Consider the following 13,027-nt stretch of genomic DNA (forward strand, 5'->3'; position numbering starts at 1 on the left):
GAGTCAATGCCCCTCCCCCAAAAGAAAAATAAATTTTAAAAAATTGCCTTTGGCAAATAAGTGGGAAATGCTTCCTTTCTGTGGTAAGAAAGTAAAGGTGACTTGACTGAAGAATACAGAGTCTGTTTACCTGATATCTGATACTTCACCATGATGAAAACATCTCTGTATTCTTCCCCGAAGCTTGTGAAAAGAAAAATAAGCAGGGAAGATGAAATTAATTTCAAGGCTGACATATGAAAGCTGAATTTCAAAGTTTAAAACTGAATATCAAATTTTGAAAAATAAAGTGAAGGGAAAAAACTTCCTGTGAAGAGTTATATATTTGCAGCAGTGTTTGCAAACATGAGGCAAACCTGTGTGGTAAATTCATCGGCCTGAATGTTCAGTTTTTACACTGTGTTATGCCAGGCTGGTGCCAACCTGAGAGCAGCGATGGGAGAATGTAGAGGTTTAAGCTTTCCCAGCACATATGCCTCAACTGTGTGGAGAGAAATCCCCTAGGAGTCCACAGAGCACTCTTTGTTCTCTCCTCTCTTAGCAAGAGAATGGGTGAGGGCTGTGCACACACACCCCTGTTCCCCTCCAGCCCGGGGATGTGGCTTGAGAAACGGTGGCTCTCTGAGTGTGGGTGGACGGCAACTCTCATGTTTTCTCACCAGTGGGTCCAGCCGGGTGGGGCTCTTGGGATTTGCAGTCCGACAGCATTCGGAAGGCTACCGCTTCTGCACGTGCAGGGTCCTCCCTGCGAACAGAAGCTGTGTGTTTTCAAGGAAGGTAAAAATCATGAAATAAAAGAAGAAAGAAGTAATGTGCTGAAGCCTGAAATTCACACAAATCAATCACCATTTCTTTCCAGAAAGTATAGAAAACAACCACTAACATCACTGTAATCGGTGAAAGAAAAAAATCAACAGAAATTTGAATCTTGCCTTGAAAACAAAGGGCCTTCTCCTTGGCTCACCGTAATTGAATCAAAGTCCTGTCTTGTGCAGATGTAAGGCTCACTGCATCCTGTAGGAAGGACATCCTGCCGAGTGTGTTTGCTCAGGATGGCCCTGCTAGTTTTCCTGACAGCTTTTGAATGGAGTTGCGCTAATCTCTGCTGTCCAAGAGCTGCTTCCGGTGTCAGCCGTTTGGTACATGGAAGCACTTCCAGGCCTCACTTCTGTTTCCACAAACATTTTGAGGTGCATGAATTGTAGAACACCTGAAGCTCCTTTTGTCTGTCCCAGAGCTCTAATATTAAGCCTCCAATCGGGAGGGTTTGGGGGCATGGAAGTGACTCACTAATGCGCTGAAATGCCAGCCTCAAAACTGAAATTCTGGCTTGTGGAAATACTACCCTTAATTGGTGCTTGCATACATATTATCCTTTTTAGATCAGGATCTTACAAACACATTCTGTAATTTGCAAAGAGAATTTTTGATCAAATAATTGGCGTGAGGTTGTTAATTTGTGAAGAGCAAAGATCCGCCTGGTGCTTTTTGCAGTAAATTACAGTCCTACAGGCTGACAGCCTGCCTGGTTCTTTGTTCATGCTGGTGCAGAGCACTTGTTGCGAAAGAAGTGACCCAGCACAATCCCTCTGTCATGCCAAGGCCTCTGCTAGTAAAACGGACAGCAGGCCACAGGACTTTGTGTCACTCGATGGAAGAGTTGTTACAATCTTCAAAAAAGCCCGCACCCATTTCAACTTGCTTTTCTCTTTGTTCATTGGATTCTCAGCTCCTTCCTTGCTTTTGCCTCTCCCACCTTCTGGGCAGCAGCAAAAGCAACCGTCTTAACAATGAAATCTGCTGATTTGAACAGAGGTGTGTTACCGTGACTGGGACAATCCTTGAAAAGACTGTGCAATTAATACAGGTTGGAATTGTTATCTTCTGGGACTACAACTTCTGTGTTCACCCACCAAGCCTAGTGGGTGGCTATGTAGTCCCAGAAAGAAGCAAGGTCTGCTGCTTTTACTAGGTGGCTCTCTGCAACAGCATGATGAAAACTGGGCAGTTTGAAGCGGATGGAAACTCTTACTGTGCTGTGGTCAATGCCTTCGGGGGGCTTCCAAGGCAGTAAAAGAAGAAATTCCCTTCTATTTCTGAAGGTGCAGAAATAGAAGATGGCTTTGCATGCTGATAATGAAGTGCTTTGTGCCACCCCACATCTACTTCCCCCTTCCCCCCTCTGCTTAACCTTTCACCATTAATTTGCCTAACAGACATTGACAGCCCTAAAGGACTGACATTCACTGAGGTGGATGTCGATTCCATCAAAATTGCTTGGGAAAGCCCACAGGGGCAAGTCACCGGGTACAGGGTGATCTACTCAACCCCTGAGGATGGAATCCGAGAGCTATTCCCTGCTCCTGATGGTGAAGACGACACTGCGGAGCTGCATGGCCTCAGGCCAGGTTCTGAGTACACGGTCCGCATCGTTGCCTTGCACGATGACTTGGAGAGCCTGCCTCTGATTGGGACCCAGTCCACAGGTACACACACAGAGCAAAGCCACAAAGCGCTGCTCCTTGAGGGCATGGCTGGCTAGAATGGCTTCCAGGGGCACCTGGTCCCCCATCAACGGGGAACCTTGTGCAAGGGCCATTGGGAGGGGTGGGCTGTCATGAAAATGATGGCTTCTTTTGGGTGGACAGGCAGGTGTTGGAGGTTTCTGGGTAAACCATGAAAGGCCTGATGAGTACATGCTGGTTTGTTTATTTTTAAAATTCCATTTTAAAATGTATGGTTCTTTTGGCCTAAATGCCACCCCCCTACAACCTCTAATATGAAAATGTTGATGTTTAGAGCAGCAGGATGTGGCTTTGGATCCAAAAGCACCGACCACTTCTCCTCCAATGTTTATGAATTTCCCTTCCCTTTACCCATGTTATACCCCATGTCATTTATCCAGGAGCAGTTTTCCTGGAGGGACCAACATGGGGAATGGGTTACTCCAGTGAGGAGGGGTATCATAGGCCTGTTGGTTCTAAGTCACACCCAATGGTCAAATGGTAGGGTGGAACGAAGTGTCATATTGTTTCATAAGAAGTCAGTGGTGGTCAGATGATAAATTTCTGAAGAGATAGCTTGTTAATCTGTCTCAGCATGTTGATGAAATTAATGAGGGGAAAAAGAAAAGGAAAAACGAAAGAGGAAATGTTGTGCCACCTTAAAAACTAACCAATATGTTTCAGTGTGAGCTTTCATGAATCAAAATCCACTTGTGTTTCAGGAAGTGGCTTCCATGGAAACTCATGTTAGAAGAAACCTGGCAGTTTTTTAAGGTGCCACAACATCTCAAGTCACTCTTCCCCCCCCCCTTGTTTTCTTTCACCCCACACTTTTAATTTGATCAACATATTTGATTAAAAGAGAATCATAGATCTGATCTTACGAAATTTGTCCACGTCAGAATAGTTTGAATCTCCTTCACTCTTTCAGAAGGCCTGACTTTTAAAAATAATTAAGTGAGAATTTTTATCTAGCCACCACCTAACCCTAGGAAATCAATTGACATCATATTCTTTGTACTCAAACTGCACAAAGATGAATCAATGGGATTGTGAAGATTGTATCTATAGGAAATAATGGCTAGAATCCCATTGGATTTTTACACATGCAGAAGGCAGATGGCATAATATTCACTAGCTTATAAGTTAAGAAGTCACCATAATAGAGAATCCCAGTAGGGTCTCACTAATCACAGGCTGGAAGTGAGTGAATGTTACACCATTTGCCTTTTGGAGGTGTAAAAAAGCAACAGGATTTCAGCCAATGAAAGCTGTTGATTAAAAAAAAAGAAGATGCATGGTAACCTTAGATATATCCCTTCAAGCCAGCAACTCTTGAGCAAGCCCTCTGGAGATCTACTCTGACATTTTCATTGGTCTACCCTCATTTTTCCACTTCCTCTTCAGGTGCTTGCAGTCCTTCCTAAAATTTGAGGAAGTTATTTCCATTGGGAGTACAACTCTCAGAATCTCCCTCCCACCATGGCAAGTTGCATGTGGGCTGGGAGACTCTGCGTGTTTTCATTCAAAAAGTTTTAGAGTCCTTCCTTGCGTATCCTTTAACCATAATCCCTGGTATTTTAATAAAAGAACATGGATTGAGTTGTGTATGTGCCTCAGTGACAGCCTAGCCAATAAACAGTTTGCTTTCATATCATCTATACTATTGTTAATTCTCTGTGGTAGTAAAACCATACATAAATCCAGTGGCTTTTAGTCTCTAGCTTCAAAAGGATCAGATTTTCAAAATAAGTGTCTCTCAAACATTTCAAATAATTAAGTAGTGACAAAATTCAAAATATTGCCCTAATTGTGGTCATGCCTGTAGCAATACTTTGAATTAATGACTATGCTGAGATGTGAAGGTGTCATAGACCAGTGCTGGAAGGGAGTTCCCTTTTTTTGGACTACAGTTTCAAAAATCTCTTTTGTGAGAGTTGTAGTTCAACAAAGGAACTTTTTCTACGCTCCGACCTAGATCCTTTTTTTGCGTTTGTGGTCACTTCCATGGACAATCTCAATTTTTAATCCTACATTTAACAGCAATTCCACCTCCTACGAATCTGAGGTTTGTTCAGGTTGCTCCAACAAGCCTGACTGTGACGTGGACCGCCCCTCGCGCTCAGCTCACGGGGTATCGTGTCAGAGTGACTCCGAAGGATAAGAATGGGCCAATGAAAGAGATTAATGTCGCCCCAGACAGCACTTCAGCTGTTGTCTCAGGACTGATGGTAATCCTTTCCTTTTTAACTCTGCTAGATGTGATGTTGCTATGTTGAAACCCTGTGAGATCCTGTGGGACAGAAAACCTGTTTTAGCTTATAAGGACCTGTTTTGGGAGAAGGGAAATTCCTTGTTATAGCAGCCACAGTGGCTACCCATCTAATTCTGGATACAAATTTCAGCGATGGCTTTAACTTGTCAAGCACTACATGACTTGGGTCTAGGCTACCCAGATCTTTGGGGGACAAGAGAGGGGCTGCTCTCCAGTGGCTGCTCTTCAGCTATGAAACCCTCTCCCATGGGGGGGGGGGCTGGGCTGCTCCTCTCCTTGTCTTTCCACCAGCAGGCAAAGACCTGTCTCTTCAGGCAGGCTTTTAGTAGGCAACTAGCTGCTGAAGAAGGTGTTTTCAGTGGAGAATGGTATACTTTTAACCATTTCTAATTTAAAAGCATGTTATTTGAAATTGTTTCTGTCCAACAGTTTTAATATCTAATATGCTCAATTGTTTCTAATATTGCAATTTAATTTCTATTTTATCTGTCTTAACATTTGCTTTTCAATTATTTTGTAACCTGCCTTGGATCCGTTTACTTGGAGAATGATGAAGTATAAATAAAATAAAATAAAATAAATGAATGGATGAATATTTTGACAATAATCCTCTTCAAGTGAGCATGGGTGAAAGAATGAATATTTAGATGGCAAGAATTATACAAGAAATTTGTATGCAGTGGCCTGTGTCTTCTCTTGCTTGATTTTAAAGACTACATACTTAATTTTGTATCAGCTTACAAAACATGAGAGGTATTCTAAAGTGGCTTGTATGCCCACTGGTATTAGTCTCCTAAAAGATGCAAATGTCTCTTTTTAACAATGTACAATGTTGTTATTTCTAGGTGGCAACTAAATATGAAGTCAGCGTCTATGCTCTGAAGGATTCTTTGACGAGCAGACCTGCCCAGGATGTAGTCAGTACCTTAGAGAGTAAGTTCCCTTATGTGTTGAATTGACTTCAGATTCATTGACCCAGAAGTGCTGGATAGCTCAGTGGTTAGGCATCTGCTTGCAGAGCCAGAGGTGAGGAGTTTGATTCCTTACTGGGCTTTCTTGACAGGGGCTGGCTGGACTCAGTGATCCATAGGATCCCTTCCAGCTCTGCAGTTCTAAGTGGAAATGTTACAATGCTTGCAGCTTTTTAGTTTTGAAAAGGGGGGACAAAAGAGGGTAAAGCACTGTTATATAAAAGTGTGTTTGGTGGGGAGAAAGAGGATAGATAATACTAGGATCCAGAGACATCTAAGGCAAGAGGTGCAAGAAAGACCAAAAAGGAAGTGCTACTTTACGTAGTACAGTGGTGCCTCACTTAACGACATTAATTCGTTCCAGCAAAATCGCTGTAGAGCGAAAACGTCATAAAGCGAAATTAAAAAGCTCATTGAAACGCATTGAAAACCGTTCAATGCATTCCAATGGGCTGAAAAACTCACCGTCCAGCCAAGATCCTCCATAGGGGCAGCCATTTTCGGTGCCTATAGAGCGAGGAATCCATCCAAAAACACAGCGGGGAGCCATTTTGAACACCTGGTGGCCATTTTGAAAACCTGATGATCAGCTGTTTCCATCATCGTAATGCGAAGAATCTGTTCCCGAAGCAGGGAACCGATCTTCGCAAAGCGAAAAAAAAAAACATTTAAAGCATTGTTTTGCAATCACAAAAACATTATACGGGATAATCGTTAAGCGGGGCACGACTGTACATAGTTAAGGTATAGAATTTGCTACCACAGAATGTTGTATAAGACTATGAGTGGAATTTCCAACTAAAATTGGACGTTGTCTCATCTTTTGTCAGATGTCAGTCCTCCACGTAGGGCACGTGTCACAGATGTCACAGAGAGAACCATCACAATCACCTGGCGCACCAAAACCGAGATGATCACGGGCTTCCATATTGATGCTGTCCCTGCAAATGGCCAGAATCCCATTCAAAGAACCATTGGCCCTGATGTTAGAACCTACACCATCACTGGTATGTCTGCTCCTTCACATCACCTACTCCTGTGACCTAGGAAGGTGTCTCCCATTATCCTGATATCTTGCAGCAGGAAGACAAGCCTATCATTTGAGGGTGCCAGAAGTGGAATAATGGTAAATCAGGCAATGCACATGTCCATCATGTGATGACCCCTGTAGACAGCGCCTCCCCAAATTGCATGCTGCACGATAACAGCTTGCAACCATCTGTTATGGACAATGTCATAGTCCCTGTTATTAGAAAGCATTAGGGCTCAGGCCCTGCAAGCCCCGGCTTGACTACACTTTGTTTACCACACAAACAAGAGCAGAATGGTTAGGACTCAGGTGGTGCCTCTCTCCTCCATTTTTAAAATCACCGTGTTTGGGAAGGATCTGAAGAAAGAGAGGACAATTCAAAAGAAAGCAACAAATATGAATTTAGTAGGAAAGGTGGTGCAAGGAAATAATGGAAGAAACAGGGCTGAGTTCAGCTATCATAGGATCAGTGTAATTCATACCCTCGCTTCGGGGCTAACTGAGAGTTCATTCAGCCTAGACCCTGTGGGGGATTAAAGAGTACCATAGCTTGGGTATTTTTCCTCGTTTGATCCTATAAAAGGGGGAGACACCATGGGTGATGGAATTTTCCTTTCTGGGCTGTATGTAAAGGGTTAGGAGCTGCATCAAGGGCAGCTCTTACACTCCTTTGGCTCTCTAGCAGCACACACTGGCTACCAGAACGGCATCTTTCAAGGCTTCTCTGCTCCCCCCTCGCCCGTTCTTTCTGCAACTCATCCACACTTCTTCCCTGAGCTGTTGCGCGTGCCTTCTCTTTAACTGCATTGTCTTCTGTGATCTTCTTTTGTCCCATTCCCTACTTTCCAGAGTTTGGGAAGTTACTGTTTCAGAGGGCAGGCCCTGGAATTCCCCAGCCAGGATCCCACTAAGGGGGCCATGTTGGTCGCGAGATTTCTGAGAGCGATAGACCCCCAAAGAGTCCCTTGTCTGAGCTCTGCTGGGGCTGCTCCTTGTTGTTTCCTCCTGGCTTTTCTTTTCTTTTCGACTCCAGAATATGGTGGGGGTGGGGGTGGGAGGGAGGGAGGTGGAGGGGGGGAGAGTAATTGCCTTATGTTACAAGATTTCTTTAACATTACCACTAGAAAGTGACAGGGGACGCCCATATTTTGTGAGCTGATTTCCTTGAAGTCCTTACTACCCTGTTTTTATTGACTTCCAGGGATGCAGTGTTCTTTGGAGCAGAGCTTGCTACGAGCAAGGCTAATGCGTGTTAATATTTCATTTTGAATCACAGGCTTGCAACCTGGCACCGACTACAAGATTTATATCTATACCCTGAATGACAACGCTCGCAGTTCTCCAGTAGTGATTGATGCTTCTACCGGTAATGGCACTTTCTGGAAAGTCATATTAACTGAAATGATGGTTTCCTTTGCTTTGTTCTTATAGCTCATTCATAGTGTGTTCTAGCCATGGCTTTTCCTCTCTTTGAGGACGAAGCAAAATGTTGGCAGGCAGTGATTGAAATAATGTGGAAACTACATGATGTCCCCTTTGGGGATCTGATGTAATTTGGAATGAAATCCGGCTTGTTTTATTTGCTCCTTAGCCATTGATGCCCCCTCCAACCTACGCTTCCTGACCACCACCAGCAACTCCCTGTTGCTCACTTGGCAGCCGCCCCGGGCCAAGATCACAGGATACATCATCAAATACGAGCGAGTTGGAGGGCCAACGAAGGAGCTGTTTCCCCGTCCCCGTCCTGACACTACTGAGGCCACTATCACAGGTAGGTCTCTCCGACCGAGAGGATGCTCTGTTCAGGTGAACGAGAGAACAGGGGGTCCTTCAAGGCTAGAGCCCATGTTAGGCACCCAGAATGTATGCCAGTCCCCCAGCAGCCTTTAGAGAGGATATCTGAATGCGACCTCTGAGTTTAGAAGTAGGATATTTCTGACAAAGAGAGGAGGGCTGACCTTGGCTGCTGAGCTTGGACGTTCTGCTTCTTTGGACTATGATTCTCAGGCAGCACTCTCACTGACCAAATTGGCTTGGGGGGGGGGTTGATTCTGGGAGAGTTAGTGCTTAACAACAACTGTTTTCTAAGTGCTTGTCTTCAGAGGAAACTTGTGAGTTTCCTGGAAACATTCTAGGTGACCAAAGTTGAAAAAAGGATGTATCACTAGATGGACTCACAGAAAGGCTTTTCCTTATGCTCTTGGGTAAATGTTCTGAATTCGTAGGCTGCCTTGAAGTCCTACTGCACAGTAAGAGAGAGACAGGTGGGTTTCTTATGGCATGCTTCTTCAGGGAGTGTAGGCTTCAGTGTAGTGTGTTCCGAATTTCAAAATACAAACATGAGAAGCTACATTGTAACCATTTAGACCATAGCTTGGAGTATTATGTACAAGCACCCTTACTGGCAAGGACTCTCCAGATTATCAAACAGAAAGTATTCCAAACCCTACCTGAAGATGCCAAGGATTTAATCGGGGTGCTTTTGAGTACAAAGCGTCTTCCACTAAACAGCAGCTCTTGCATTCAATCTCTTTGCTCAGCATCAGCAGAAAATCTCAGCTGTATGAACTCTGGACATTTCTTCTATTCACTGTTGCTGCCATGCTTTCTGGAGAGTGATCTGAATGACGTCCCAATGAAACTATGTTGACCCTTTGTAAGAGGGGAAATCAAGGTGCTACTGCTGGGAGACGGGGTGAATTCAGTGCTTTGAACATTTATTATCTGGCCTTGCAGGCTGTGCCCCAAGCTCCAGGTACACCTTACTCTCTGGTCCGAGTGACCCCACTTTTCTGACAGAAGGAAAAAGGTTTTGTCCATGTCTCATCGTTTCCCACCTGTAGCCAACCTTTCCAGCTGCCCAACCTCAAGAGGAGCAGTCTAGCCCTACATTCATGGCCATAACATGGGGCCAGTTTTAGCTTCAGCAGGTCCTAGGAACACCCACCAAATGCATGGTTTCATTTTTCTACAGGATGGACTTCTCCAGGACAACCTCATTCATTTATTTTATTTCTCAGTTTTCTACTACAGCCACGCTGCATGGAGTGGCCTGCAATATTAAAACAAGAGAAGAAACAATGGACAATCTATTACATTAATGCATGTAATAAGGAATTCAGCATTAAATCTTCATCCTCTCAGGTCACCTTCTTCTCTAAATGGCACTGCCTCAGCTGAAGAGTGGAAATCCTGGGGAGGGGGGGAATACATAACATGTTGTGAGAATGATCTTGAATGATCTAGTCTAGTGCCTTTTACAAAATGAGGCTCTTCCCATCTTCTGTCAGGTCTGGAACCAGGGACAGAATACATCATCTACATAACGGCTGTGAAGAACAATCAGAAGAGCGAACCATTGATTGGAAGGAAAAGAACAGGTAAGCCTCTCTCAGTAACCCTGCCTGGGAATAAACCTCATTGAACTGGTTGCTTCTTACTTCTGAGTTGACACCTAGGATTGCACTGACAGTCTTAAGCATCTAAGCGGCATTTAAGGCTCTTCTGTTCCGATTCGCAATCATTCTGGTGCCAGACAATTAACCTAATGGCATTACTTAACATTTCCTTTGTTTCTGTTAATTGCATAAATGGGCTCAGGAGCATGCATCTGTCATTCTTTATTATAAGTATGTTTGATACCTGTCTTGTTGTTTAAATAAGTTGCTTTATACTAGAGGCAAAAAAAGTGAACTACAAAGTGCAGATACAATTTAATGGCTTTGTCTGGGGTTGACATAAATCTGCTTTCACTCTGTGGTCTTGTGTACTTTGAAAATGGATCCATTAAGGTGATTGCTAGCCTCTTGCTGCTGCTGCATTATAAACTATAGTACAAACCAGCCCAGATTAAATTCTTGTACAGAGTAATCCAGCACATGCTTAATAATGTACCTCATTATGTTTTACCTAGATAAATTTTACGGCCAGATAAATGTAAAAACACTGCCCCAGTGTTTAATTTTATTTCAACAGGAGTTAAGTGCACACTTAACTAGCTTCTGTAGAATTGGTGTAACCTGCCAGTGCTTAATTCATATTGGATCATACCTCCGGCTTTGGAAGGGTTCACAAACAGACGCCTATATAGAATGTTATGTGTCAGTCAATGCATGCTGATGTGTGTGTATGTGTGCTTTGTTTTGTTTTAGAATTAAGCGTCTGGGTCACATGTAAACAAAATCCAAACATAGAGGTTTTTTCCCAGTACATCTGGGATAATGTCCCTGTTATTCTTGTTCTCTTCAAAAAACCAACAACTATACGTACATGCAAATCATCCTGAAAAGATAGGTCTTTCATGATGCGCATCAAGGATGGGAGACATAAATAAGCTGAGTGGAGAGCAGAGTTGATGATGTCAGAAGCATTATAAATAACTCACTATTTCAGTGAAGGGGCGGTTTACCCCAATTTTAGGGGCTGATGCACCCCTTCTGTTCAGACCATGGATTACATCAGGTGTCCTGGACACTCAACGTTGTTTGCCTTGCATCCTTCTCAAAGTTGAATGTGTAGGGTAGGCAAACCTTCAGAAACCCGGGGCAGACACAGTCTGTTCCCTGGTGTTACCATCTCTGATTAATAGCTGAAGGCAAGGGTAGGAATTCTGTCTTCTGCGTGGTTAGCCTTTCCAGTTGGGGCGTGACCTTTGCTTAGGGGAATCAGCCCAGGTTGGGTTGGTGGGGCAGAGAAGAATTGTCTCTAAGCTCAAATAGCCCTGGTATATATAAACACCAAACTAAACTCTAGACTCCTGCTTGGAGTGTGTAAGCCCCAAGTAAACATGGTAGATGGGGCGGGGTGGGGGTTGTAGGGTTACCAACACAGGGAAACTGATTGTGCAAATAGGCTCAGGAAGTTTGACCTGAAATGTTTCATAGCCAGAGTGCCTAAACCAGTATTTATGTCTTTATCTTTAAATGTAAAGAAGACAAGTGTTTATGGCACCATAGTCATCTTCCTTCATTTTATAAGGGGTCTTGAAGAGGTCTCAAAGGCACCACAGCTGCCTCAGACGCATGCTTCTGCCTTCCCGTTTAGGTGCTCCAAGTAGCCCCCACAGAGTAATTGCAATAAGGCTTTCCAGGAGCATGTAGCCCCCTTGAGGACGATGCTAACATTTAATTGCTCAAATTAAGCAAGTGTTTGATGGTGCAGCTGCCTAGTTTTCTCTGTAATGAATGCAGCATGTGCTTAGGCATTGGGAAACTGGCCTCATGGCTTGTAACCTTTCTTCTGCTAGATGAGCTTCCCCGGCTGGTGACACTTCCACACCCTGGCCAAGGTGGATCAGGGAACCTGGATGTGCCCTCTGTGGAGAACACTCCTTATCTGCCAAATCACCCCTATGATAATGGAAATGGCATCAAACTTCCAGCCACATCAGGCCAAGAGCCGATCATCACCAATCCGGGTCAAGTCATTGTGGAAGTCTATGGGTCTCGGACTCCCACCACCGCTGCAACTCCAGTAGGGCGCAGACCGAGTGCAGGTGAAAGGCCTGAAACGGTGCACCGTCGTCCCGTGCAACTTCCAGAGGTGGGCCAGCCTTCTTATCCTCACACCCTCCTGCCCAGGAATAACTACACAAGGCCTCAAGAAGCCCTGTCTGAGACAACCATCTCATGGACACCCTATTCAGAGAGCTCTGAATACATCATCTCCTGTCAGCCTGTTACCACTGAAGAGGAAACAACAGAGGTAACTGTGTTTTATTTGTTTCCAAAAGCACTCGCAGAGTTTGGATGCTGCATTGCCCCAGTTATTACTATGGCGTCATCAGTAATACTGCCACTTTGCAGTTCCATAGAGACACAAAGCAGACTCCTCTCTCTTGGGAACTTACAGTCAAAGACAGAAAGGGAGATAATGGCAGGAGTGGGATGGGATGGGTGGCTAAAACTAGTTCCTAAATGCATAAAATTACAGTTTGGGACTAAAATTCCCTGGAGGCTGTTCCCTGGTAGCTGAGCACACAAAACATCCATGGGTTGCAGCATGCCACCTCTACAGTGGCATCAGAAACTGGGCCCACTGGCAACCTGACCCCCTTCATCCCTTCCTGTTCTTGTTGAGTGCTGCAGTTGTATGTATAGGAAAGGGAGAAGGTGTTGTGTTTGCAAGAACCGAATCAAGGTGCTCCCATCTACCAATGGTGCATCTGCATAAACAGAAGCTACCTCTGTATTGGATTGTTCAAAAACAGAAACAGAAAACCACAAGTCCATAGAACATATTGGCTATA

The 13,027-nt window shown here is 44.2% G+C and overlaps 1 protein-coding gene across 4 annotated transcripts in view; it reads left to right on the plus strand.

Moving 5' to 3' along the window:
* Positions 1 to 13,027, plus strand: part of FN1 (fibronectin 1) — an 83,787-nt gene that overhangs the window by 64,560 nt on the left and 6,200 nt on the right. For 2 of the 4 annotated variants that reach the window (XM_072977652.2, XM_072977659.2), the window contains 8 exons: positions 2,217 to 2,486; positions 4,548 to 4,735; positions 5,625 to 5,712; positions 6,581 to 6,757; positions 8,057 to 8,146; positions 8,372 to 8,551; positions 10,071 to 10,160; positions 12,026 to 12,483. In XM_072977652.2, coding sequence (XP_072833753.2) covers positions 2,217 to 2,486; positions 4,548 to 4,735; positions 5,625 to 5,712; positions 6,581 to 6,757; positions 8,057 to 8,146; positions 8,372 to 8,551; positions 10,071 to 10,160; positions 12,026 to 12,483 — 1,541 coding nt within the window. The remainder of the gene's footprint in view (positions 1 to 2,216; positions 2,487 to 4,547; positions 4,736 to 5,624; positions 5,713 to 6,580; positions 6,758 to 8,056; positions 8,147 to 8,371; positions 8,552 to 10,070; positions 10,161 to 12,025; positions 12,484 to 13,027) is intronic. The other 2 variants (XM_072977656.2, XM_072977662.2) reach the window with 1 other exon arrangement.

This window comes from Pogona vitticeps, chromosome 1, assembly GCF_051106095.1.
Source record: "Pogona vitticeps strain Pit_001003342236 chromosome 1, PviZW2.1, whole genome shotgun sequence".
Classification (NCBI taxonomy): Eukaryota; Metazoa; Chordata; class Lepidosauria; order Squamata; family Agamidae; genus Pogona; species Pogona vitticeps.